The 24,394-nt window shown below is 51.0% G+C and overlaps 9 protein-coding genes across 11 annotated transcripts; 3 read left to right on the top strand and 6 right to left on the bottom strand.

Annotated features, from left to right (window-relative positions):
* The first annotated feature begins 128 nt into the window (after positions 1–128).
* Positions 129–3,002, top strand: TrAFT101_010670 (uncharacterized protein). Of its 2 annotated transcripts, XM_066129034.1 has the most exons (6): positions 129–267; positions 398–553; positions 607–1,557; positions 1,630–1,707; positions 1,783–2,367; positions 2,453–3,002. In XM_066129034.1, exons 2-6 carry the CDS (start codon positions 519–521, stop codon positions 2,655–2,657), a joined length of 1,854 nt encoding a protein of 617 aa, XP_065985164.1. In that variant the 5' UTR covers positions 129–267; positions 398–518; the 3' UTR covers positions 2,658–3,002. The 2 variants fall into 2 exon arrangements, with proteins under 2 accessions (XP_065985164.1, XP_065985163.1); XM_066129033.1 differs by having other exon boundaries at positions 398–487; positions 1,783–3,002.
* On the bottom strand, positions 2,774–4,311 carry TrAFT101_010671 (uncharacterized protein; the record flags this gene model as incomplete). The annotated part of the gene is made up of 6 exons (XM_024910347.2): positions 2,774–3,167; positions 3,271–3,365; positions 3,457–3,515; positions 3,613–3,922; positions 4,006–4,118; positions 4,209–4,311. 6 exons carry the CDS (start codon positions 4,309–4,311, stop codon positions 2,774–2,776), a joined length of 1,074 nt encoding a protein of 357 aa, XP_024755498.2.
* Positions 4,312–5,618: 1,307 nt separating this feature from the next.
* TrAFT101_010672 (uncharacterized protein) lies at positions 5,619–6,948 on the top strand (the record flags this gene model as incomplete). Its single annotated transcript, XM_066129035.1, has 4 exons — positions 5,619–5,640; positions 5,961–6,071; positions 6,154–6,500; positions 6,622–6,948. 4 exons carry the CDS (start codon positions 5,619–5,621, stop codon positions 6,946–6,948), a joined length of 807 nt encoding a protein of 268 aa, XP_065985165.1.
* Positions 6,949–7,853: 905 nt separating this feature from the next.
* TrAFT101_010673 (uncharacterized protein) lies at positions 7,854–8,408 on the bottom strand (the record flags this gene model as incomplete). Its single annotated transcript, XM_024910348.2, has 1 exon — positions 7,854–8,408. One exon carries the CDS (start codon positions 8,406–8,408, stop codon positions 7,854–7,856), a length of 555 nt encoding a protein of 184 aa, XP_024755500.2.
* A 730-nt stretch (positions 8,409–9,138) lies between these two features.
* TrAFT101_010674 (uncharacterized protein) lies at positions 9,139–12,388 on the bottom strand (the record flags this gene model as incomplete). Its single annotated transcript, XM_066129036.1, has 3 exons — positions 9,139–10,047; positions 10,136–11,635; positions 11,723–12,388. The coding sequence occupies 3 exons, from the start codon at positions 12,386–12,388 to the stop codon at positions 9,139–9,141; spliced, it is 3,075 nt and encodes a 1,024-aa protein (XP_065985166.1).
* Positions 12,389–13,512: 1,124 nt separating this feature from the next.
* On the bottom strand, positions 13,513–13,986 carry TrAFT101_010675 (uncharacterized protein; the record flags this gene model as incomplete). 2 transcript variants are annotated; one of them, XM_066129038.1, is made up of 2 exons in its annotated part: positions 13,513–13,702; positions 13,772–13,986. In XM_066129038.1, the coding sequence occupies 2 exons, from the start codon at positions 13,984–13,986 to the stop codon at positions 13,672–13,674; spliced, it is 246 nt and encodes an 81-aa protein (XP_065985168.1). In that variant the 3' UTR covers positions 13,513–13,671. The 2 variants fall into 2 exon arrangements, with proteins under 2 accessions (XP_065985168.1, XP_065985167.1); XM_066129037.1 differs by having other exon boundaries at positions 13,767–13,986.
* A 465-nt stretch (positions 13,987–14,451) lies between these two features.
* Positions 14,452–17,265, bottom strand: TrAFT101_010676 (uncharacterized protein). The gene has a single exon (XM_024907109.2). The coding sequence runs from the start codon at positions 17,154–17,156 to the stop codon at positions 14,781–14,783; it is 2,376 nt and encodes a 791-aa protein (XP_024755502.2). The 5' UTR covers positions 17,157–17,265; the 3' UTR covers positions 14,452–14,780.
* A 918-nt stretch (positions 17,266–18,183) lies between these two features.
* TrAFT101_010677 (uncharacterized protein) lies at positions 18,184–22,363 on the top strand. The gene is made up of 5 exons (XM_024901382.2): positions 18,184–18,687; positions 18,824–18,954; positions 19,041–21,189; positions 21,254–21,615; positions 21,682–22,363. Exons 2-5 carry the CDS (start codon positions 18,895–18,897, stop codon positions 21,706–21,708), a joined length of 2,598 nt encoding a protein of 865 aa, XP_024755503.2. The 5' UTR covers positions 18,184–18,687; positions 18,824–18,894; the 3' UTR covers positions 21,709–22,363.
* Positions 22,322–24,024, bottom strand: TrAFT101_010678 (uncharacterized protein; the record flags this gene model as incomplete). The annotated part of the gene is made up of 3 exons (XM_024901366.2): positions 23,479–24,024; positions 23,144–23,410; positions 22,322–23,071 (listed from the first exon to the last, which is right to left on the bottom strand). The coding sequence occupies exons 1-3, from the start codon at positions 23,776–23,778 to the stop codon at positions 22,322–22,324; spliced, it is 1,317 nt and encodes a 438-aa protein (XP_024755504.2). The 5' UTR covers positions 23,779–24,024.
* Positions 24,025–24,394: the final 370 nt, after the last annotated feature.

Consider the following 24,394-nt stretch of genomic DNA (forward strand, 5'->3'; position numbering starts at 1 on the left):
ATAGGTATTGGGCATGCTCATCCTGTTGTGCATAAGATTGCTTAGTCATACGGTTGCCCGGTGCCACTCCATTCAATTGGCCGGCTTGCAACTCTCGAGTCTCGCTACTTCAACAGGCTGCGGGACAACGGGCCACGTCGACTTTTGGCTTTGATACCATTCAAGGAACAAGAAACTGAGGTTGAGGCTATTGATTCAAAGACTGCCGTTGACTATGAATCCCGGCAAATCAAGAGTCATGGTTGCCTGCAAGCACTGTCGACAGCGGTAAGCATTGCGCAAACAGCTTCACGATGGCTTCGCTTCGATTGTCTTTTCTTTCCTTTTCTTTTCTTTCCTTTCTTTTTTCTTCTTTCTTCTTTTTTGCCTTTCTTTTTGGCTGAAACATCAAGTATAGGAAAAGACGCTGCGACGGCTTGTCTCCGCGGTGCACGCCGTGTCAAGAAAAGGGATTTGACTGCGTGTACACTGAAGTCGCTCCTCCAAGGTACGTGGGATGAAGCCGTGATGAAGCCGCAATGTCTCGCCATAGAGCAGGCAGAAGAAGCCATCTGTATATCTCCTGAGAACACGATGTGTGCTGCTTTTGACTAACAGTGGAGATAGGAATATTCCTGCAATCAATCAGCTGAACCGGAATGAGTATCATCATGACGCCAACTCTGCGGCGTCAGACGTGATGCTCCAGCGACTGGAAAGCATTGAGAAGCTGCTTGGAGAGCACGCCGAGGCGTTGAAAGCATTGCAGCACGAGAAGGCACAGCATCAACAGCGGCAGCGCAGAAATTCATCCGCATTCATGATGTCGCCTCCACTGCCAGACTTCTTTCGCCGGCGCGCTGAGAGCAGCGAAAACGACGGGGGACTCTCTTCACCTTCAAACGAGGCCTCGATGCCCCATTCCACCTGGACCCTTACTACGCATGAAGGGGGAGACACGTCGCGACAAGGTGTGGACGCTGATGATGTGCCGCCAATCACGATACCGCTGGGGCATCAGACGAGTACCAGCAGCCTACTGAGGCTGCCCCAGATGCGCCCTTTGGTTGGCGACTATCCTGAAGATTTCTTCTTCCGGGTAGAAGACGATAGGAATCGGTCTACGGCGCTGGACTTTATGGCGGCACCTGGCCTGCACGGCGAAGAAAAGCGCGTTGACAGGACGGTTGCGGATGATTACCTCAGTAGCTTTCTTGCAATGGTTCACGCTTTTCACCCCATCTTTGACCGCGATGATCTCCTCGCTAGCTACGAAGTAGTCATGAGAGAAGGCCTCGGCTCCGATATCCGTTCCGGCGTGTTCCTGGCCATCTTTGGTCTGGGGGCTACTGCGTCTGACCCCATCGATCGGAAGCAGAGCGAGAACACGGGCGATGTCTGCATGCAAAGGGCACTCCGCATCCTGGTGCCAGCGTGGACAGTATCGTTTAGCGGTAACATTCTGCTGTCGCAGGGGCTGATTTTGTGTGCGCTGTATTTCACGTACGTGGTGCAGCCGTTGACAGCGTGGAGGCTGATACACATGGCTGCGACAAGCATACAGCAGCTTTTGATTCGGTAAACTATCATCTTGTTTTGCATCTTATGATTTAGCTGTGTGTGATGGCTGATGGCTGACTGGGAGCGTAGGTGTAAGGATATCTTATCTAGCCAAGCTGAGATTCAGGAGTTGACTCGGCTGAGCTGGGTGTGCTTTATTGTTGAAAGGTAAAAAAACGGCTTTACTTGGCAAAGGAAATAAATAGGCCATTGTAACTATGAGCTAACTAGCCGGAATTCCAGTGATATTCTTGCAGAGTTCCATCAGCCAAGGAGCGGCATCGACATCCTTGTTGACCGCATGCCTTTCCCCAACTATGGCACCAGTCCCAAGCTCGAGCATCTCTGCGTGCTTGCTGAGATATCAGCCCGCTCTCTTCTCAACCGCATGCATCATGCCATTTACTTCACAGATAGCCTCACGATATACGCTGGCCGTGCCTTCGACTCACTCACAACTTCTCAATCAGCTTCAACCCCTCCACATCCAGACGCATCTCTCCTACGCATGTGCAGCGAACTCAATTTCCAGCTCGAAAGGTGGTACGAAGCCCTCCCGGTGGACATCAAACCAGACCTGTACGATGGCCCGCCGCAGAACAAGCAGGCTTGCATACATCGTTTGCGATATTGGTCTGCGAAACAGAGCATATTCAGACCATTCGTCATCCACGCCACCTCGTCGCAATTTGACAAGGCCGAGCTGGAAATGCCGCCGACGGTGGTGTCCCAGTCCAAGGTATGCTTGGCTGCGTGTCGAGCTTTTCTCCATGGCGCGGGATATTTGCTCGCGGACAGGACGCCATACGCGTATAGCTCACTGCAGTTGTGAGTGCTCTCGATTTTAGGCATTACCCGGCGTGGGAAGATGGAGATGAAGATGAAGATCTAGATTGACTGATTCGAGCCCTAGCTCTTTGAACTGTTTCTTAGTCCTTGCTCTGGCAGCCAATTCGCCGCATCTGGGGCATCTTGTGACGGACATTGACGCATGCCGCCAGAGTGTCGTCAAAGTAGTTGAGCCTTGGGCACGACCCGGAACAAGCGCCGAACATGACCTGGAGATTGTTAATTCAGTTGCGAGAAAGCTGCGACTTCGCGACCGACAGCGACACTAATGGCGATATGATGTGGCATTATTCAATATTCTCCAGCATGTGACGATTCTAAAGTACGCGTTATTGCGTTTTTGATCTGCTGATTCCAAGCGAGGGTAGGAGAATTTTGTGTATATTTACAATCCTTGTGCAGCAATCTCCTTTTCAATGGCATCTTTGGCTTTATTCTCCATCTCAATGAAGAATACCTCGGCATCTCTCAACCTTTTGCTCGCAATAGCATCTCTCTTGAGCGCCTCATCCAGCTTCTTGCCGCCGTTTGCAACATAATCGGTCTGCATATCCGCCAGCTTGCCATCCCAGTCAGGGCCAGCAAGAGGGTCGATGGTGGATAGCTTCGTGAGCCGCTGCGCCGTGGCGAATTCGGCGTAGCTGAGCTTGGCCTTCTTCATCGTAGGCAGGGGGAGGGTATCGGGGGTTTCGAGCAGCGTCTTGATGAGGTGCGGAGGGACGGTGACGTGCGGGCAGCCGAGCTCGGCCATGGCCATGATTTCGCCGGGGGTGAAGTGGCTGATGTGTTCAATGTGATGTTTTAATCTTGATGCTTTCTTTGTACAGTGTGGGAAGGGGAGATTTGTTTTACGGGAGACCGCGATGTAATGTGTATACATACCTTGCGATGACCATGATGGGCTGCTCTTTACCGGTTTCGCGGTATGCTTTGGCAAAGGCTTCGAGGATGTGGATGATGCGAGGAGACATGGGGTGCTGCTTTGGCGGTTAACAGCGCTTTCTCGATTTCCTTTTCTTGCCGTGTTTGATTTGATAACAGCTGAGGAATAACATGATGTCTGCATACCTCTAGAGCGGGATCTTCGCAAGTTGGGCGAAGAGATGCATCCAAGTGTGCCGCGATTTCTATTTCAAAACGTTGTTAGCTTCTCCCATGACTTATGAGAAGCTTTTTCACATGAGTTGTGAAGCCTCGGCTGATCCAAACACAGCTCCAACTCACCATTATAATAGGGGCTGACGAAGAGACATCCGCTCTGACTCGCCGCAATGCCCTGCTCCAGCGAAAAGACGCTCGTGGCCAGCGTCCGGATGCCCTCTGCGTTAAGGACGCGCGCGGCGGCGGCAGCAGCCCCTGAGAAGGGCAGCTTGATGGCGAAGCGGTCGCGCGAGACGCCGGCGTTGGCGTAGAGGCTGGCGAGGGTGCGGGCGTGGGCGATGGTGGCGGCGGAGGAGGAGATGTGGCGGAGGGACGTCTGGATGAGGACGCGGCCAGAGAGGAAGGGGACGTTGCGGGCTGTGAGATCGACGGCCTTGATGATGACGATGAAGGCGTAAGTTGGCTGGACTTTTTGCATGAGGGACTGAGAAACGGGAGGGGTTTTTTTTTTCATACGGCTTGGTCGTAGACTCGCTCCCAGCCTTGAGAGCCGTATTGGCGAACGAGGTCTTTTAGAAGAGCTTGGTCGGCAAGAAGTGCATTTGTGATGATGGCCTGGTTGGAGGTTTCTTTTTTACATTTAAAGCGAAGATGACGGAGGGCTGTTAGCTCCTTTGTTTTTTTCTCCTAGGATTCCAAGATGGGAGCGCGAGACGTACGGTTGTGAGGTGTAAAGGGGATGCTCTTGATGAGTGCCGTGTCGGCATCGTCGACGTCGACGTTGCAGAGGTCTTCGAGGCGATGAAGCATGGTGCGAGCCATGATTATGTTCTGTGTGCTAGACGTGTGTGTGTGTGTGTGTGTGTGTGTTTATAACGACGTTTGTGAGTGTTTTTGGGGTTTATTAGAATGACTTCTATACCGTGGATGAGGAGCGTGGCTGAATGGAGATGTAATCGCAGCGGCTGGACAGAAGAGCAAATGCCTTATATATATGCTCATTTGTTATGCATCTACTGACTAGAATCGTTTTAATACGAATCCTCTACTCTGGAATCTACATCGTGAACTCACTCACTCCGACTTCGCCGCGCCTCGATTTCCTTTACAGAATCCATTTGATTATCCACCGCCCGGTTAAACCTGAAAATCCACTTTAGCAAATACCTCTTGCTGTCGTCACGCTCTATACTAGTTCTCCCCCCCGCCTTCGGCTCGCCTGCCGCATCTGTGCTTGTAGTAACCACAAAGACATTAGGAAATAAATTAAAATCGTAAAAAGACTGGATACGACTTGGGCCCCGCGTGACTGGACGCCCGCGGGCCGCCGTTCCGCCAGGATTTTTTTTTTCTTCCACGGTGGCTGGTGGACGATTTCGGATAGCTTGCTGCTTGTAAAGCTGTTTAGTAGTTTAAATAAACTATATTGATTTAATATGGAATGTATGTAGTATGTAAGATACTGGATATGAATAATTACTAAAGCTATTTGTTACTGATTGGTGTGTAGTAATTCTGGTTGAACAGATTGTGAGTATACGGTAATATATTTTTTTTTTACTGTAAGCGAACCAGTTATAGCTAATGTTTGTTCTCTTTCTCTACTACTATTATTATAATAGGTTAACATGTAGATACTCAATAGGTGCTTATAACACATGTTGTTGATATTTTGCAGCTGTGGAGGACAAGCCATACTGGTTTCTGCAAGTATATAAATCGGCCTCCACAACCAAACTCAATTGCTGATTCATTGTTACAACCACTGCTTAATAATTCTCAATTACCATCAACTAAACAAGCATTTCCATCTCCAGAATTCTTCGAAATTGCTAAGCAAAAACACACGTCAGACAAAACTGATAAACGGTAAAAGAGAAGCGAAAACTAACAACAACAACAATGGTCTAGACCCTCCAGAATTCTCACGATCGCACCGATCATCTGCTCGTTTATAACTGCTGCCTGATGCCGGCTTTTCCTTTTTCCACGAGATGAATCAAACACACGAGGCGGGCGAGCGGCATATGGGGCCGCCGCTAATTGACGTGTGGGTGCGGATGAGTCCACTTACACTAAAAACTGCAACGCACGTAAAGAGTTGAAGACATCGTGAAGCGTGGGGCTTGATGGCAGACAAAAAAGACGAAAGTATTGAAGCATTGAAAAGTATAATAAATAACCTGGGAATTGACAGTTTTGAAAAAAATTGAAAAGAAATATCATTATTGAATACCATCTACCCGTTCTACTCCTTTCCCAAAACTCATATCAGTCAGCCTATTCACACGCCATCATGGGTTCCAAGGAAACAGTCACCGACAAGACATTTCTCAACACGAGCACCCCAAATCTCTTTTCCTTGAGAGAAAGAACCATCATTGGCAAGTCTTTTTTTTTTTTTTTTTTTGTCTTGTTTGTCCATCAACTCAATCCTATCATATCCTAACATAGCATAAAAATTCACACAGTCACCGGCGCAACCGGCGGCCTCGGTTCCCAGCTTACAAGAGCAATCCTCGAATCCGGCGGCGATGTCATCGGCATTGACCGCGATGAGATTCCACCAGCAGCTACATGGGGTGAATATAACACAAACACAACCAATTCAAACTTTGTTAGCTAGCAACAACAAGAAATAAACTAAACAACAAACACCTCCAGAACCTCTCCAGACCCTCGCCAAATCACTCTCCCGAAACCTCACATACCACGCCTGCGACATCACCTCCCCGTCCCAAGCCACAGCCGTCTTCGAAACAGCCGCTGCGCAAGTCCCCTTCCCTCTGCGCGGCCTGGTCAACTGCGCTGGCGTGGGCACTGTGGGCGACTCGGTCGACTATCCGGAGCGTGAGACTAAGTGGACGCTGGATGTGAATCTGGCGGGGAGCTTGTACGTGGCGCAGGCGGCGGCCAAGGTGGTGAGGAAGCAATTTGTGGAGGGGAGGAATGGAGGGGAGGGAGCGAGTTTTGTGTTTGTGGCGAGCATGAGCGGGTACATTACCAACAAAGTGAGTTTTGAGTTGAGCTGAATTGTCTTTGCTCTTTTGTTTACAACTTGTCTCGACCAATATCAAGAGAGAGAGAGAGAGAGACGAGAGCCAAAAGACCAAACATTTAACATCGCCACAGGCCACTCCCACAGCCATCTACTCCGCCTCCAAAGCCGGCGTCCACCAACTCACCCGCTCCCTCGCTGGCGAATGGGGCTCCTCGCCATCATCAGAATCTCCCGCCATCCGCGTCAACTCCATCAGCCCCGGCGTCATACACACGCCAATGACGCGAGACGTCCTCGCCCACAAGGAGTGGACCGCGGTGTGGGAGCAGGAGGCGATGCTCAAGAGGATTTCTGGGCCGGAAGAGTATCGCGGCGCCGTGGTGTTTCTGCTGGCGGATGCGAGCTCGTATGTTACTGGGGCGGACTTGCGGGTTGACGGAGGATCGACGGGGTGGTGAATACATAGATAGACAAGCAGAAAGAGATGGAAGAATAATAAATAGACTTTATGCCATGTTTGGTTTATCTTTGTCTTCCGAGGAACAAGCAGCGTTCTAGCCTCGAAATCTTCTTCATTGTATCATCATCACCATCAACTCTCACCAGCACCTCTTGTCCCTCGTATTACCGGCTGTCTCCTCCAATACAACACCTTTCCGAAACTCCCCATCAGCAACAAACTCCAGCAGCATCACCAGTAACTTACCCGTAAATAAACCCCCACATACAGCGCCAAAAGCACCGCATATCCAATACTCTTGATCATCTCAAAGCCAATTGACCAAATGTTTCTCCCATATCATAGCAACTTGAACAGGCTGTATCATATTCTCGCTAACTGCAGAAGCCCGAAGATGACGAAAGCAAGATATGTAGTAGGTAATACAATATGACCTCGCCCAAAGTGTCCACTTCGCTCGCGTTGTTGGCCAATAAAAGTCTTGTAGCGTTATGGGGCTTGCTCGTGTGCTCTGATATGGAGTCAAGCTGCATTTATCGAGTCAGCATTACCACAAATTATACGTATCAAAAACAGAAAAGAACAAACTTCAATGTCGTCTCAAGATTTTAAACCCAAAAACATATTCCATCTACATCTCTGCCTCAGCCAGCCGCAACAGACATAATAATAATACACACATCCTTAGAACCAATCGTATATCAAACCCTGCACACACGCACATACACGCAAGCCATCCCACCCCTATTTCCTTTCCTATTCCACCCAGATTCCATCCCATTCATCTCAAATTCATACACTGGCGTATACTCGTATTATCCATTTCAGTCTCTCTCATGCTCGAACAAACTCATACATATAACCTGTCCCCAAAGTTTATCTATATAGATCTAGTCCTTGACATCAGCTCCGTATTCCGTCCCCAGCCTCGTCATCGTCGTCATCATCTTCAATGCTGGTTCTCCGCTGGGCCTCTTTGACTTCCACCGCCCTCTTCTCAGGCTCCTCGTCCCTCTCTTCCGCCGCTCGTGCATCAGCATCACCCTTTGGCTCGTCCTTGTCCTTCTCGGCTCGAGAGCCAAAAGGCCACAAGCCGCTTAAGCCTCTACTACTTTCTCTAGGCGGGTGTACGGCGAGAGGCTTCAACACCACATTGTCTTCATCTTGTCCCTCTCCGCCCTTCTCTTCTTCTGCCATGGCAAAATCTCCAAATTCCTCTTCGTCGTCATCAGAGTCATCATCTTCAAGACCACCTCCACTTCTCCTCTCAACAACGCCTCTCCACCACGCTCCACGGCCCAGGTTAGTTGACATGTCATCTAAGTCATCATCCAGTTCTTCAGCCTCTCCATCGCCAAATGGATCTTCGAGATTATCGTCGTCGTCGTCGTCATCGTTGTCATCATGAACAGTGGCCGATGAGGCCTCCTGTGTCTGCTGGTTATTCTTCTGGTGCATAGCGAGCCGAGCTGCAAGCTGCAGCCGAGCTCTTGAAGGCGGAATATTCAAAGGAGGAGGCGGTGGAGGCGGAGGTGGGATAGACGGCGGTACCAACGATCCCTGATTCAGTGGGTCAGTATAAGCTCGAAACTAGGCCTCTGGCATCAGCAAAACAAAGTTTCCACAAGCGAGCAAGAGGAAATGGAAATGCAGGAGAGGGCGGGAAGAGAAGGTGGGAAAATTGAGCGTTGGCAGTTAGAATCAAGTCCCTAAGGCTGACAAATGGTCCATGATGATAACATCTCCCTTTCATCCCTTGAGCCAGACATCTCGAGACAATGCTGCAAAAAACAATGACATCTTCCAAATTCGCTTCCCTGAGCTTTTTGTTCTCTCTCTTTCTCTCGCTCTCAGTGTGCTATCCACAAAAAGAGAATTGCAATCCGCTCGGGGCATGATACATCATATTTCCATCTTATCCACAAAAAGAATAAAAAAAAAAAAAAAAACTCCCTTGGTGCCCATATAATATTTAATGCTCTCCTAGTTCTTCCTCAGCCGCCGTTCTCGCCAACAGTACCGAGAGGTACTCCAGCTCAAATTGGTCGAAATTCTCTGGCTCTGCACCGCCTGAGCCAGAGATGTTTCTCCCCGGTGCAGCCGAGGCTCTAGGAATATCGGCGGTGGTATCATCATCCCCATCATCCTCATTAAAGCGGAAGACGGTCGCCTCCTCCTCTTCCTCCTTCTAAGAGAAATCTAGTCTTCTATTTGAGCCACCTTCGCCAGGCCCCCTCCTTGTCATCCACCCTCCCTCTTCAACTACCATGATGTCTTGATGCGGTTGGTCAAGGTCAACATCAGCTTCCAAGCCAGGTGTTCCATCTGGTGTACTCGATCTGATAGGTTCGGGAGACATCATGACAACATCCTCGGGTGAATGCGTCATACCCATTGTCGCCTCAGGAGACTCGTTGCCGTGCTCATCGGAGGAATCATAACTTACCTCTGAATTCACGTCTTCTTCGTCGCCGTCGCCCTCATCGTCTTCTTCGTCGCTACTACTTCCAAATCCAGACATCAGAGTACCGGCGCTGATTGAAAAGGGGCCAATCCCGTTACCATCTCCTTCATTCATCTCCATGCCCCCGTTGAGGCCAGCCTCTGCCAAGGCATTGGATGCACTGACCGTGTTTCCAAGACCTGAGAAGCCGATGCCGCCCAATCCATTGCCGCCGAGGCTAGTCCGGTGCCCTAGAGCCACCTCAGGTCGGACACCGCCCAGAATTGCATTATCTCGCTCTCTTGTTTCTGCCAGAGCACCCTCTACGTAATTGATCCAATCTTGGCTCATAACCTTGTCAAGGACCATCTCCGATAGAAGCTCAGGGGGGTGGCGCTCGGTGAACTTGACAACCTCTTCTGCGATGAGCGTGAGATGGCCCATGTATCCCATACGGGTCTTTGACTTGGCCTGAGACTCGTCGCTAGCCTGTTGGCCCTTGATGATGGCGGTAGTGATGTCGGCAGCTTCAAACAGCGATACGGCTAATGTCGGGTTGAAACCGCGATCCATAGGACCGTTGAATACTTGTTGCACAATGTCGTACACGACGTTATGCAGAAAGTTGTTCCAAGGGTAAGCGAAAAAGAAGGACTATTTTAATGTTAGTTTTGTAATTGCGGCTGTTTTGGGGGGGGGGGGGGGGGGGGGGGAGGGGGGAATCAGACTCGGCCACACATACCAATATCGTCGGGACCACGCGATGCTCAACGAATTGCATCTTGAGAAAATCGCCCACTACAGGCTCAAGCGTCTCCGCGGGGCCCTGGAAGGGCGGAACAGCATTAACCTCAGGCTCTCCTGGCTGTGCCTCAGCTACAACAGCGCCAGCTTCAGAGCTGTGTGGTGGCTGCTGTACGCCAGAATCAGGAGCGAGAGGTACCGAGAAAAGAGGGGCCGGGGTATCTTCAGGGTGAGGGGATAGGCCGCGGGATTTCTCGATATCGTCGGGAACCAATTCGTCAACACTGGTATTGGCTGTACCATCTTCCCTGGGCAGCGGTGACGGCTGTAGCCCAGGCTTTGAAGATTCGGCGTCGGCAGTTTCGGTTGGCTCAGAAAGAACAGGTTTGGCTGGCTCAGGTGTCTCAATTATGATGGGCCCGGAAAGAACCGTTGAATTCGTCAGAGGTTGTTCTTCTTCTGCCTCAGCCGTGTTTTGTCCCTCGTTAGTAGCAGGAGTTTCCTCTGCCTTTGCCTGCGCAAGCTCGGGAGCCTTGGCTTTGGTAGGCGAGAGTGGCGCAACAACAAGATCGGGCTCTTCGAAACGCTGCTCGTTAATCTCTACAGTATTTACTGTTAGCCGAGGAGAGCTCAGCGGCTCATCAACAAATTCGTCCTCGTCCTTTTCGAGGAAAGAAGATGAGGATAGATTCGCAGAATGAGCAATATCATCTTCGGCCTTGATAAATTCGTGGGAAGTATCATCGTTCATTTCACTGGTAGGCTCCACTTCCTCAAACCCATCATCATCTGCGTTGGTGACTTCCAGTCGGCGGACTTCCTCGTGGTGGGCTGGATGAGGAATGCGCATCGTCAAGTCGTCAGCAGACGACTCATCTTCTCGGGTGATGAGCTTGCCTTCGGCTCTAAGTCGCTGGCGCTCGGCGTCTCGCGATGCAATCAGCTGCTCTGAGCCCATTTCGTTGAGCAAACCCATGTTACTGCAGTGCAGCAGCTCTGCCATGAGCTCACATGTCTTAAATCTGTCGAACCCAAGAGGCTCTAGCTTCTCATTGAAGGTCGAGTCAACGCCCTGCTTTTTGGAGGGTTCGTTCATGATCAAATTCATAAACTTGGGCACGTTCTGAGCAAAAAGGCGCAACAGGTTGCCAAGATAGATGGGATCACGACTGGAGGGAATGCTGTTGGCTTCAGTGCCAACATCTGGATCATAATCAGAGTTATTCTTCCGAATAACCTCAATGATGATACCAACGCCCACAGTCAAGGAGTTTCCGCCTTCAAGCATGTAGCCGATGAGCTGTTCCACGCACTGGTTCGAAACGAGCTGGCGAGTGAGCTCGTTGGGGCCGATGCACTGCTGCTCATTCTGCGAGGCGTTGGCGGAGATGGTAATCATGGCCTTGATGAAGTCGCTGGCGGCAGTTTGGACAACCCAACTGTGCTCGGGGCCGAGAAAAGAGAGGAGTGTTGGGATGATATCCTGGGAATACAGCCACTGAATGCATGGAATGGAAGGGTTAGAAACACACATAAAAAACGGCACTCGTCAACAGGGGTATTCTGGAAGCAAGAATCAACCAACCTCAACAACACCTTGGCCACCTTCTGTGCGATCAAGGGCAATAATCTTGAGCAGCAAATCCATAATCATGGGACTCTCCACATGCCGAAGCATATCAGGAATCACGTTGGGCAAGCTCCAAAGCAGCTCCATCATCTCCTCCGTTTTCTTCTCAAACAGTGATTCGTTGACCTTTGTAAAGTAACTAGCCTGAAGAGGGTCCAACGGTGCGGGTCGAGAGAGGAAATCCCAAAAGTTTCGAATCAGCTGTCGGTTTTCGACAAGGGCCTCGTAGATGGACCAGGTATCGGAGCTCAGGACCTCGCAGGCGACATGAGCGTAGCGGTTGCGCTTCTTATCCAGCTCCTCATCGCTTTCGCCGGGGTCGGTGGTGCGCGACGATGCGCGAGGGCGCTGGAAGGGCAGCAAGCGGCCCCTAGGCTTGTTCTCATCGTCGGCGGACTCGTCAAGGCCTTGGACGGCCTCGAGCTTGGGGACAACGGTGTATTCGAGGAGTTTCTCGAGAACCTTATCCTCACGCAGGAACTCGATGAGCTTGGAGTTGTGCTGCTTGAGTTCCTGTATCAGATCGGCTTCTTCGAGCAGCTCTTCAAGGGTGAAGTCGGGCTTGTCGAGGATGGTGTCGATGGTCGAGATGTTGGCGTAGCCGCCAAACCTCCAGAACATGGCTGCGAATCGATGCTACTGCGCCGGGCGAGAGAAGAGTCGCCGGCGGAGAGACTGATGCGGCGTAGATGGGAGGGGCGTTGAAGAAGGCAAACAAGGGAGAGACTGAGCCCGGTAGGACAACAGCCGTGGTGGTTGTACGCCAAATACCAGCTGTCGTGGGGTCGAGTAAATACGGCCCTAAGCAGTGGCCACGTCAACTCGGACAGCGGCCACGCGATGTCCGGTCGAAGGATATATGAAGGAAGAATAAAGGAGAGGATATAGAGAGAGTAAGAAGTCACTTGATAACAAGACGCAGACGGTCGGGCATCCAGGCACGACGACGGGTCAGAAGAGAAGAGTCAGAGGCCGTCCAGTTCCGTCAGTTCGTCACGCAGCAGCAGCACAGCACGGCCGGCGAATCACAGCTGCGGAATTGCGGTACCTGAGGCCAAGCCGATGCTCGCGTCAGATGCAGAGCAGAGCAGAGCAGGGCAGAGCAGAGCAGAACAGCGCCCCGGTCTCGTTTGTGTCGCCTGGGAGCACCTGCGCTGCGGTTTGCGGTGCGTTCGTTGCGATGTGGGAGGGCGGTGGAGGGGGGTTGCTGTTTAGGTTCCGATGTGGGGAGACTTTTTTTATCGCCGGCGATAGAGAGAGGGTTGAGACTCTGAGGCCCTGGATTCTTATCTCATCCAGGTACGAGGAGCTAGGGGGGGATGCAGGTAACTGCGATGTACCTGGCGTAGGCGAGTTTAGTGGGCTACCGGCACCTATTAATACAGCAGCAGGTCAATTGGAAGTGTTTATAGGCAGGACTTGCCTTCGGCACTAGGCAACAAATAACATTGACTACTACTCGGCATACGAAAAGAAAGAGAGACAAACAAATATGTGGAGGAGAAGAAAAAGGAAAAGAAGATATTTCATTAAAAAAACTAGTAAATGCATCCTGCCACCCGTCATACCCAGTAAGTGGCGATCTACCTACTATATTTGTGGCAACATCACTACGCAGCGCAGCACTCTCATCTCTGTGTACCCGTATTTAATCCACTATAAGTCAGTTGTCGCCGCGGTGGCCATTACGCTGCACTGGCTGGTGCGTGCATGGAGGTACGAACTCAGTACCTGAATCAGGCCCTCAATAATGTACCCACCAACTGACATCAGGGCAACAGGGCAACAGCAGCAACAACAACAATAACAACGGCCACTATTGCACAAAGTATAACATCGCCATGGGAGACACAAAAACAAGAAAGAAGAAACAAGCAAGTAAGCACGATCAAGCCAGGGCATCCCTACTGCCCCCAGCCTCCAACGGCCTGAGTACTATAGGTAGGTCAGCTATGTACTATGTATGCCCAGTCCCGATTACGATATGCGGTAAGAGTACAGTACGCAGTGGTGCAAGACCGTTCATCGTCAAGCTGATCAGGGGCCAATGCAATCCAACCCATGACGCTGCATATGCGCGCATGGCAGACCAAGGGCCGAAGAGCATGTGCTCGCTTGTCGCCGAACTGCGGCTGGGCACAGGGGATTGATTGCGTGCTGAGGAGCGCTAAGCGGAGGATATTGTCTCGGCTGTTGGCGGATGCGAGATGCAGCGTCATGTTTCAAACTATATCGGGCATACTCAGGTGCAGTATAGTATGTATAGTATGTATAGTATAAGGAATCCCAGATACAGCGTCTCGAGCCTCTCAACTCTATAAATATCCGCAAGACATTACAAACATTATTATTAGTAACAACTCCAGCTCCAAACTGCCATGGGATCTCATCCTTCAGTAAGCGGCCTGCGTCGTCTTGTGCCAAATCAGGCATCCATCCCTCTGCTGCAGGGTAGCCGCATGCTGCAGGGGCTGCACATCTTCCAAGGCGCTTCGCAAGCATCAAGCCTGTTGTTTAAGTTATTCTGCCAGAGCAGTGCCTTTCGCATATTGGGCCTTATAATGAATACTAGGTGCTGATTACAAGCAGATCAATTCATCTAGTGAGTAAAAATGAAACGGTGGGTAGAAAAAAAAGCTCATTCCATCCAACCCAACCTTAAACACAGTCAGAGCGATGCCTAGGCGAGTAAAAATAAACCGAATGCCACCACCACCGTCATGGCCACGTGCTTGAAGCTAGGATCAGCTGCCTCGGATGTGCAGTATTTGCCAGCCATCATTATGCTGCAGATAGCAAAGCATAATATAGAATGGAAGCCATGCTACATACCCATGAGATCTTACAGCCCAGCAGTTGCATGGATTACAGGCTCAAAGCGCCAGCATGCATGTAAACAAAACACACCGCGTACAGCAGCAGCCCCTATTCTCTTGATGCCCCTTCTAAAAATTGTGGTATTATATACAACTTAAACCAAAGATAATTGTACAAGCCCATACGCTATGCTAGTTCAAATCATGTTCACAAGCTGTAGTCCTCGATCGAGTTCCGTCTTGACAGCCTTAATCTCCGCCATGTCCTTCAACAGCACTCCTCTCCACCAGCTATACCAATCCGCCACCTCACCAAGATCTGCCTCATCAAGCGCAAGCCATTCCTGCAGTCTGCTGCTCCACATGGGGAACATATCCTGTACCAAGACCTCTGCAAGCACTGTGTCGCCGAGGATTTGGTTCCACTTCATGATGCCAACCAGAATGGGGAGATAGGGCTCTTGCTCTGCAGGGTCAACGCGGAAATTGGTGCGCAGGTATTTGCCCATTGATGGCAAGACGTGTGACATGATAAGCGGCCGCCATTGGTCTCCCAAGACGTCCTTCCACTGCGTCAGCCCAGGCACAACGCCCCTCTCAAACTCCCAAGCGTCGATGAGATGTCTAAACTTTCTTCTGACGTCGGCAACCAATCCCGTGCCTCTTGGGTCGAGATGATAAGGGGGGAGATACTGCAGCCAAGGAAATAGCCATGTGTGTGGGAGATGATGGCTCCGTCGCTTTTTCTTCGGATTCCAGTCTGACACGGCCGTCTCAAGCTTCCGAGCTACGTTATCAACCAGCTGCGCTCGAACAAATGGCGGAAGCAAGTCTTTCCAGTTTTCCATTATGTCGAGCATCGGCGTGGGGTTAAAGGGATCCCAAGAACGAAGCGCCGTCAGTACTCGTGGCAGCCAATTCTTGTACATCATTGTCTCATACGGCGTAGTCGCCTTGTGGTGTGTCCGGTACACGCCATCGTCCTCATTTGCGGAAGAATTCCACTTGTTGACAGATTTATTCGCATTTGCAGTGACAAAGAGCCCAGATAACTTGTGCAGGTCGGACGCGAATCGAGCTGGCTCTGTCATCGGGTCCCAGTCTGAGTTGCGTAGAAACGGGTGGATTGCAGCAACCGCAATATCCGCAATCGCATCATTCGCGGAGCCAAGATCAACGGTGGTCTGGAGAGCACTTATGACCTGCTCCCACTCTGTTGCATCAACAAGCCGTTCCGTCACCACGTTTGCAAACGTTTGCAGTCTCTCAAAGTCCGAACGCAAATCTTCGATTTCCTGTTCCCTCTGCTTGAGCTCTAAATTCACCCACGTCTTGCGGCCTTCTAGGTTCCTCCATTCTTCTGAAAAGGCTAGTAGGTCTGCCTGTGCTCTTTTAGCGAGTTTCCTCGCCTCAACTACTTCGCTTGATTCAGGCACGCCGGATGATGGTGTCATAATACCGCTTGTTGAAGTAAGCAGCTTGCCTCCGGGCCCCGTCATGTCGAGAATAGGGGCAAATGCATCTGGAATGTTCAAGCCTGGTGCGCTCTTCTTCAACTCTTCGGCTGTGAGATATTTTGTCTTTTGCCTCATCGGGGTGCTTCCGCCACTGCTATAGGCTACTGCTCCCCGAGCCTTCTTCTTGGCCTTCCTGCGCTTCTTCTCTTCTTCGTCCGAGTCAACAACCTCCTCTCCTCGCAGCTGTGCTTGTCTCTTCTCTTCTCGACGTTCTTGCTCTGATTTTTCCTTGACGGCACCAAGACCAATGCCTTGGGGCCGGAGGTTGGCTTCGATAATAATGTTTCGTCCTTCGCCTTCCTTTCCCAAACCCTTGCCTTCGACGTAACCCATCTTTGCCATCATCCGGGCACCAAATGAGTTTGGATTTATTTTCCCCTTTGCTGTGAAAGCGCTTACTTGAGGCTTATTTCGGGGAGTTTCGTTTCCGTTTTTCGTCTCTTTTAACACGGGATCTTTGGCCGACGAGGGGACAAAGCCGCCGCCAAGGATGCCTCCTGAGCTGAAGTTTGTCCTGAATGACGGTCGTGTGTCTGATACCCTCTGCGCATTGTCTTCGCGCGACCTTTCAGCAGCCGCAAAGCGCAGCTTCATGGCCGCGTTGCCAAGCCCCAGTCCAGCTGGTCTGTCGTAATCCTCTTCATCTTCGTCTTCGTCCTCATCTTCTTCGCTGTTTCTGTTACGGCTATTCAGGCCGTTGTCCAAGAGCCGCTCTTCGTTTTCCGATTCGTCGCTATCATCTTGCTGCTGCTCAGCGCCTTCACTTGTCGTTGACACAAAATTTACACCTTTGCTTCTCAAAGTCTTCTTCTTCCAGCGCGAGCTCGGATTATCGTTTTCGCTATCAGAGCCGAAAATGCCCAGGGCTGCCTTCTCTTTGCTGTTTCCGCCGACACGCCGCTTCTTGCGCGGATTGAAGTCGCCAAAGTCATGGTCGTCGTCATTCAGTCCAGGGACGGTTGGATCATCGGATTCCGAATCGTCAGACGATGAGTAGTTTGCAGCGGCAGCTTTGGCGTTGAGGGCGAACGGCGATGGGCCCGAAAAGCGATCCATATTGCGACCGTGTGGCGAGCGACAAGAGAGTTATCACGATCGTTGGAGACTCTCCATCTGTTCGAGCTGCCACACAATGCTTCGAACGATGACAGGCTGAGGATGGGTGGAGCCGTGATGAAGCAAGGCTGCACCGAATCTTGTCTGACGCGCTCGAAGCTTTCCCGGAGATTTATCTTATCTCCACGTGACTGAGCGTCGTAGGTGGGGGTTTAAAGGCGGTGAGCAGACTAATACCAAGATTTGCACGTGCTTGAAGCGCTTCCCAGGGATTGGCACCTGTTTGTGCTCCCCTGCGTCATTGCATGGCTTGACTCACATTCGATGGATGTTGGGCACCCGCATCGATTGGGCAGCAATTGTGAATTTTGGAATGTAAAAGAAGTCCTTTTGCGTGATGAGGGCGACTACTACTAAGCTATCATGATTCGATACCTGATTGGTAGCATCTTTGCTAGACGAGATTCTCTGGCGATGGCATGGCAGTACTGCTGATTTTTGCCGCGGGGTTGATCTACCTGGATAGGTACTTGATCAGTCGGCAAATGCAGAGTGCAGCAGCGCAAAATGTGTAAGTTTGGCAGTACCTGGCGCTACCAGGCGTTTCTTAGCACTGCTGCAGGTACTCTGTCTGCCAGATAGCGGTGTAACTTCAACGGTACCTGTAGCTTGAAGCTGTCTGGCAGACAACCTAATTAACTGCAGGAATTTGCGCTGGGACGCCGATGCTATTGGAGATGCCATTAGAAGCAAATAAACAAAAAGCTATATGTGAATGTATTTCTATTTTCTGTCCAGTTCCTCGAACCAGCCAGCATGCAATTCTCCAAGCTCAGAAGAGGCCCCAAGAAAATTCATTTGTTTATGCACATGTGGATGGCTGCCGCGCCGCCAGCACCGCTTTCAGGATAGCCCTGCCGGCGCCGGCAGCTGATTGGAGCAATCAGGTGATGGGCCCCTCGATTTGTTGACTTTTGTGGATGGCATGGGTTGATGGGCAACCCTCCAGCACCAGGGACATGCCACAGCGCCAGCGCGAGCACAAGACAGCCGCCAACCAAGTTTCTGCAGCATCCGCGACGCATATCGCGAATCACGAGATACGACGGGCTTGCCGGCGGTTTGCGCGTTTGAACCTGCGCATCTGCCACTTTTGCATCCGCCGAGGACCTGCTACGAACCTCGAACCCCGAACCTCAAACCCCAAATCTCGAACCTCTCACCGACAGCTCCCACCGAGAAAGCGCTGCTGCCCCGCCCTCTCGTCTTTTTGTACATACAGTTATTCCATTTCAGCATTATTTTGTACAGGGCCCGCCGAGAGGCATCACCGACAGCTCAGCCGTGCATCTATTGCCTATCCTGATCCCGGTCGTCGTCCTCCAGCCTCCCGCAAGGCAGGGTAGCTGACACCTGCGGCCGCGCTCCCCGGTATTGTTCGTTGAATCGTGCCAAGTAGCCTCCTGGACTGGATCTGTCGCCTAGCCTCACCTCCCTGACGCATTCACGCCAGTCGCTTCCGACGTCTGTGGTATGTTGTGAACTGTTTAAACTCCCCTTCCTCTCCGCCGCGTGGCCCATTTACACGATGGAGTCGCGACGGCGTCACCACCCGTTCAAGAAGCTCATCCGCAGAATTGCCAGCCTAATTGACGAACGCCCAGCAGATTCCTCGGAGCAGAAGCGTCCCCAGACCTCATCAGCGTTACGCTATCTTTCGCTGCCCTCCCTCGTCGCCATGGCCGACCAAGAGGACGACTTCTCCTCCTTACCACTCCCCGACCGCTTTTCACACAAGGTACTTTGGAACAGATCTCGCCGTGCCGCTGGCTCGTGATAACCCCGTCCTGGCTGACCTGACTTCTTTTTCTGTTTGATATCTAGAACTGGAAAGTCCGCAAACAAGCCTACGAAGATGTTGCTAAGCAGTTTGCCAAATCACCGGATGAGTCCGACCCGTGTTTCCGTCCCTTTCTGAACGACCCGGGTCTGTGGAAGTCTGCCGTCTCCGACTCCAATGTGGCTGCCCAGCAAGAGGCCATCATCTCTTTGTGCGAGTTTCTCAAATATGGCGGACGAGACGGTGCTCTGCGCACACGCGGACTCACAATTAGCCCCATGGTTGAGAAGTGTCTATCATCGACGCGACCTGCCATTAAGCAAAACTCTCTCGAGGCATTGCTGTTATACATTGAGCTGGACGTTGCTGCCCCTGTTATCGAGGAAGTGTTACCCGGTCTTGGCAACAAGGTGCCCAAGAACGTGGCTGCTACTCTCAATGCCCTGACCCAGATTGTCCACAACTACGGCTGCAAGATTGTCGACCCGAAGCCTATTCTGAAAGCTCTACCCAAGGCTTTTGGTGCTGCCGATAAAAATGTGCGTGCCGAGGCCACTGGCCTTGCCGTGGAGCTCTACAGGTGGCTGCGAGAAGCCATGAAGCCCATGTTCTGGGGAGATTTGAAACCTACACAGCAAACCGACCTGGAGGCACAATTTGAAAAAGTTAAAGCCGAAGGCAATCCCAAACAAGAGCGACTACTACGGTCTCAGCAGGAAATTGCTGAGTCTGGCGGCGGCGGCGGCGGCGAAGATGGCGAAGAGGATGGCGAAGAGGAGGCGGATGAGCCTGCCGAAATTGATGCTTTTGCCTTGGCAGAGCCGGAGGATGTTCTGAAGAAGATGCCGCCAAACTTCCATGAGCTTCTGGCCTCTTCCAAGTGGAAGGATCGTAAAGACGCCGTTGACGGGCTACACCAAGTACTCAATGTTCCCCGTATTAAGGACGGCGACTTCAACGAGGTAACGAGAGGCCTTGCCAAGTGCATGAAGGATGCCAACGTTGCTGTCGTTACTCAAGCGGCCCAATGTATTGACTTGTTGGCAAGGGGATTGCGGCAGGCTTTCGGCAAACATCGCGCCACGGTGATGCAGCCCATAATGGAACGATTGAAGGAGAAGAAGGCTACTGTTGCCGATGCCTTGGGAGGTGCCCTTGATGCTACCTTTTTGGCGACTTCATTGTCCGAGTGTCTCGAAGATATTCTTGCTTTCCTAGCGAACAAGAATCCTCAGGTGAAAGAGGGCACAATGAAATTTCTCATTCGTTGCCTGCGGACCACGCGCGATGTACCATCCAAGCCCGAAATCGCCCAAATTTGTGAAGCCGGAAAGAAGCTGCTGTCCGAATCAAGCCCGGCCATGCGAGATGGCGGTGCTGAGATTTTTGGAACTGTCATGAAGATCATCGGCGAGCGAGCCATGACTCCTAATTTGGAAGGCCTGGATGATATTCGAAAGACCAAGATCAAAGAGTACTTCGAGGCGGCCGAAGTCAAGGCCAAGGACAAGCCCAAGCCTGTCCCGAAGCCTGCTCCAGCAGCGGCGCCGAAGAAAGTCGTCGGAGGCAAGAAGCCTGCATTGGGCGCGAAGAAAGCAGCCCCTGCTGAAGCACCCCCGGCAGCAGCTCCAGCAGCGAAGCCCGCAGGAAGCAAGCTGGGTCTACCAAAGACGGGCGGCTTAAAGGCCCCCCAGAAACGGGCGATTGGAGCTTCTGGAACTACATCACCTCGCCGATCCGGGCCAATCATGCCGCCATCTGACGATGAAGAAGAGCTGCCGCCAGCACCGCAGTCAAGATCTGCGGCCTCTCGTGGCCTAACAGGTCGTTCCCTGGCTAAACCTGCTGCGGCCCCTGTGCAGATGCCCATAGAATCCCCTCCTCCTCCAAGTGGCCTCACCGCCATAGAGAGGGCTGAGTTAGAGGAACTGCGGACAGCTAATGATCGCCTAACTCGCCACATCGACGACCTGCGACAGGAACGAAGCAAATTTGCGTCGGAGATTCAAGAGCTAAAGAATCAGAATGCCAGCCTCATCGAGGACCATACGCGAGACGTATTGAGTATCAAAGCCAAAGAAACCCAGCTTGTCCGTGCTCGAAGCGATGCAGAGGCGGCAGAGCAAACCAACGATAGATTACGGCGTGAGCTAGACCGCCTAAAGAAAGCGCTCAGCCGTGCTGAGGCAAACGGTAAGCTGAGTTCGATTTTGGGTACCCTTTATTCCCTGCGTGATATCTAACGAATCAAATACAGGTATGACATCACCGATACATGAAGATATGTATCGTGATACCATGGCTGCCCCGAGTGCCCGGAGCAGGATGAGCTTCGCCAGCAGCCTATCCGATGACAGAGAAAACGGCGATGCTCCATACGCACGAAGCAAACTAAGCCCAGACCTGCGCTATGCGGGCAGCAATGGGTCGTCTGGTCGTGGATCTCCTGCTCGAGGTTTTAGAAATATTGCGCAGCATGATGATGGCAGCGATTCAACGTTGACATCAGGCAGAGACCGCCCAGTATCATCGTTGCCGCAGGCCTCGAATGGAGTAGAGAGCTGGAGGCGAGCAGCTGAGGTGACAAGTCAGTTGAAGGCCAGAATTGAACAGATGAAGGTATGAAAAAAAAAAAAAAAATCCACTGTAAAAAGTATCAATTCCTTGATTTCTAACAAGTGGCAGGCCAAGCAAGGATTTGCCAGACCTTAGCAAACGAAAATCACGAATTTGACGGATACGATCAACAAAGCATCACGATATACGAGATTCCTTGTGCCTAATGATAGCCTGTGATATTGATGAAACAAACAGATCTGCAGAATTATTGTTGGGCCCCGCTACATAGCTTGACATGATGGAATCTTGTGTGCATTTTTAGGCGTTGGAACCCATACCCCCCTTTTTTTTAAGGAGAAAGAGAGAGAAAAAGATATTTAGTTGTTAGAAGTATACTGCAGACATACTGCCTTGGGAAAAACTCGTGGTGTGTGAGGAGGATTATATAGGGTTGAAGGTTGAAAGGTATGGATGAACGGATGACACTGCCTGGGCAGTACCCTAAGGGGCCTTTTGCTATGCCTTTACTGTGCCAAACTTATACGGCTGTGGTGCAGTTTAATTTACGATTCTTTTTTTTTTCTCTCTCTTTCCGCATTAGTATGTATATGTGTGGGTGGGATACGATGATCATTCTGTTGGCTGTTCTCAAGATTGAAAAATTAGACAAGGATGGGAAACTGAATTAGGTTGCTAAACTGCTGTAATGAAGCTAATTGGCTATGAATATATAACAATGAATTGAGCGTTGGTTGTTTCCGGCGAGTTATTTCTTCTTCTTGCTGTCTTTGTCACCCTTGGCTGATTTGCTGTCTTCATCAGACTTCTCTTTACTCTCGTTATCCTTTGCCTCGTCTTGTTGGCTGTTGTCAGCGTCGCCATTCTTGTCTTCATCTTTACTGCTGTCACTTTTCTCTTTCTCATTGTCTTCTCCGTCATCCTTTTCCTCCCCTTCATCTTTCTCGTCCTTTCCATCGTCGTTCTTCTCCTGGCTCTCTTCTCCATCGTCCTTTTCATCCTTCTTCGTGTCTTCGCTCTGACCATCTTGTTTACCTTTCATGTCTTCTTGCTGCTTTCTCTTTTCCGCCTGTCCTTCTTCCCTAGCCTTTTTGGCCTTTTCCTTTTTAACCCTATACATCTCTTCTTTCTCCAACTTGGCCCAGTCCGTTTCCTTGTCCGCAATGCCTGGCGCCTCCACCCTGGCCTTTAGACTCTTCTGGTTGAGTTCGCCGCGCTGGGTGATCTTGGCGCGGCCAACGAGCGAGACAAAGATGGCGAGGCCGACCATGGCCGTGAGGAGGAAGCGGTATTTGGCGTACCACGCCGGCGCCCATCCGTGCTTCGTGGCGCGGGAATCGGCGTAGTAGAGAGCGATAAAGGCTCCGAATTGGGTCGTTAGGGCGTATTCGAGGGGCATTAGGAGCGTGGGCCAGGCGACGATGGATGCGCCGAGACCTATCCCATAGCGGAAACGGGTGCGGTCACGCTGCGGCTTCTTTTCTGCGTATTCGAGACCCTAATCAAATTGTTAGTGTTTCGTGCCTCCAACTGGCAAATAAAAGGAAAGGAAAGGAGTGGAGGGTCGTACCCAATGAATGGCTCCAAGGAACGAGATAATCACGGCGCCGTACCCGAGCTGTAGCGGTTCGATGAAATCAAGAAGATACTGTGCTGTTTCGTGTTCTAGAAGAATGTGGTCGAGAATTCGGTTCCCGCTTGGGACGTCCTTGTTGAGATTCCAAGCCAGGAAGACGGTTGATAGAGAGGTGGCGAGGTAGGGCACTGTCCCTGATAAACCAAGAATGTGGGATTCTCGAGGAACCGTGTCTAGACGGAATGTATCTTTGACGATGTCCTAACAATAGTCTCAGTCTTTGATGCTATGTTAAAAAAAAAGCATATAGTAGCTTGAGAGTTTCATACAATGTCGTGTTTGAGACTTGAGTTTAGGTTCGTGGCATCTTTATTGGCGCTTTCAGAGGGTTCGAAGACGCTTCGGACGCTGCTGGTGGTGGAAACGTGCTCGCTTGGCTCGAGTATCTTCGGAGGCGGCTTGTCGTGCTCTTTGTTGGATGGAGGAAGATTTGGAGGGTGGTCGGAAGAGCTGGCTAGACGGATTGTTTTGAATACTGGACGCTGGGCTGTTGGCGATGGCCTCGGAGAAACGAATCGCGCACCAAGTATCCTCCTCGAGGACCGCAGCGCTGGTGAAGCTCTGAACATGGCTTTTGAGGTGCTTTGAAGTGGTTATTTGGTAAACAAAAGGATTATTTGAGCTGGAAAAGAATATACACTCCAAGGATGTACCGTTCGTTAGGAGAGTCTACACGTGTGAGTCCAATGAGCTCGTCCAAGCTTTTTGGATCATACTACTTGGGCTTTATTATCATAATCTTCCATTTTATTTTAAAATCCAGCTGCGATCAAAATTAGATCGAAAATACTGTTACGAATAAATACGATCATGGCAAGAAATCGATCAGCGCAAACATGGAAAGGAGTGATGCTATGATGACATTTCAAGGCATGGCTGAGACGGTGGTCGTGACGTAATGGCCACATGCACCAGGGTATGACGGCGGGAAGGCGGGAGAGGCTGCCGAGTTGTCGATTTTCAATGGCTGTAAGAATTATAAACTGGAGAAAGACGTTGGACGAAGTCGTCTTTTTTACTTTTTAGTTTTTCGACGTCGTGGCAGTGTTCTTGAAGCTGACAAGTTGCTCTGACAAATAGTACGGGGTTCGTAGCGATGCTTTTGCTGATGCTGTTGCTGTTGCGTCCAGCGCTGGACTAGGTAAACATACTGAAATATAGAGATGTTAAAATAGACCAAATAAT

The sequence above is a fragment of the Trichoderma asperellum genome, chromosome 6 (assembly GCF_020647865.1).
Source record: "Trichoderma asperellum chromosome 6, complete sequence".
In the NCBI taxonomy this organism is placed as follows: domain Eukaryota; kingdom Fungi; phylum Ascomycota; class Sordariomycetes; order Hypocreales; family Hypocreaceae; genus Trichoderma; species Trichoderma asperellum.